Raw genomic sequence first — 1,071 nt, 5'->3', positions numbered from 1 at the left:
ACTTTTCTCTTTACCGGTCATGAAGTAAGGTTTTGTTATGATATCATACAACAAATTGTAAACGTAATTTTTCAGCTAAAAGATCTGCCTAATCGTAGTTGAGTCAATTTTCTGCCATCTTTAATTTCTGTGATACATTTTGATTGTAGACAACAAGTGTTTCTATGACGTGGACATTGTATGCATTAGCCAGTAATCCAGATGTGCAGGAGAAAGTACGCAGAGAAATTAGGATGGTATTAGAGGAACATCATTTGATAACATTGGATGTTCTAGAAAAATTACCATATCTTGAAAACGCCATTAAAGAATCTCTTAGGTTTATTCATCGTTTGTTAATTAAAGGATTAGTTTGTCTAATTGCAAAAATTGAAAGGCTTGAAATATAATCGATACTGAAATTATTTTTCTCTCTCTATAATCTATTGAAGATTATTCTCTCCTGCACCTATGACATTTCGTGTGGCAATCAATGATGATAAGATTGATAAATATGATATACCTAAGGGAACAGTAATTACTATTGTACCACCTCACAGGTATGCGTATCATTAGCTGTTATAGATTGTGACTTGTTCCTTTCGAAAGCGTTGTGATGATGTTAAAAATAGCCGCTATGTTTGATTTTATACATACATTGATGTATCCTATATTTGTGATGATTAATTCATAACCACAGATTGCCGGATTATTTCCCCGACCCGTTACAATTTAATCCTGACCGCTGGGAAGATTCCAACTATACGGATAAATACAGCTATGTGCCATTTCTAGCGGGGCCTAGAACATGCATTGGAAATAAATTTGCCCTAGCTGAAATGAAAACTGTACTAGCAATATTACTTAACAAATTGTCATTCTCGCTTGTACCAGAGGTGAAAATTATTCGTAAAATGCGACTAACCATGAGGCCAAATCCAGATCTCCACCTTCGAGTGACAAGAATATAATTTACGTAATATTGACTCAACAGAACATTCATACCTAAAACTGAATGTTAAAAATTGTCCTATTTTTCTATCCTATCGATAAAAGTGTTGATCCTTGTATAATAGTACCTATATTGATAAG

The 1,071-nt window shown here is 33.6% G+C and overlaps 1 protein-coding gene across 1 annotated transcript; it reads left to right on the top strand.

Annotated features, from left to right (window-relative positions):
- Positions 1–806, top strand: TRIADDRAFT_7968 (uncharacterized protein; the record flags this gene model as incomplete). Its single annotated transcript, XM_002111126.1, has 4 exons — positions 1–24; positions 150–319; positions 432–545; positions 680–806. Coding segments are annotated over 4 exons (435 nt in total), but the record flags the coding sequence as incomplete, so codon positions are not given.
- Positions 807–1,071: the final 265 nt, after the last annotated feature.

This window comes from Trichoplax adhaerens, genomic scaffold (assembly GCF_000150275.1).
Source record: "Trichoplax adhaerens TRIADscaffold_3 genomic scaffold, whole genome shotgun sequence".
Taxonomy (NCBI): Eukaryota; Metazoa; Placozoa; class Uniplacotomia; order Trichoplacea; family Trichoplacidae; genus Trichoplax; species Trichoplax adhaerens.
The sequence above is the reverse complement of the archived record's forward strand: the minus strand, read 5'-3'. Positions and strand labels throughout refer to the sequence as shown.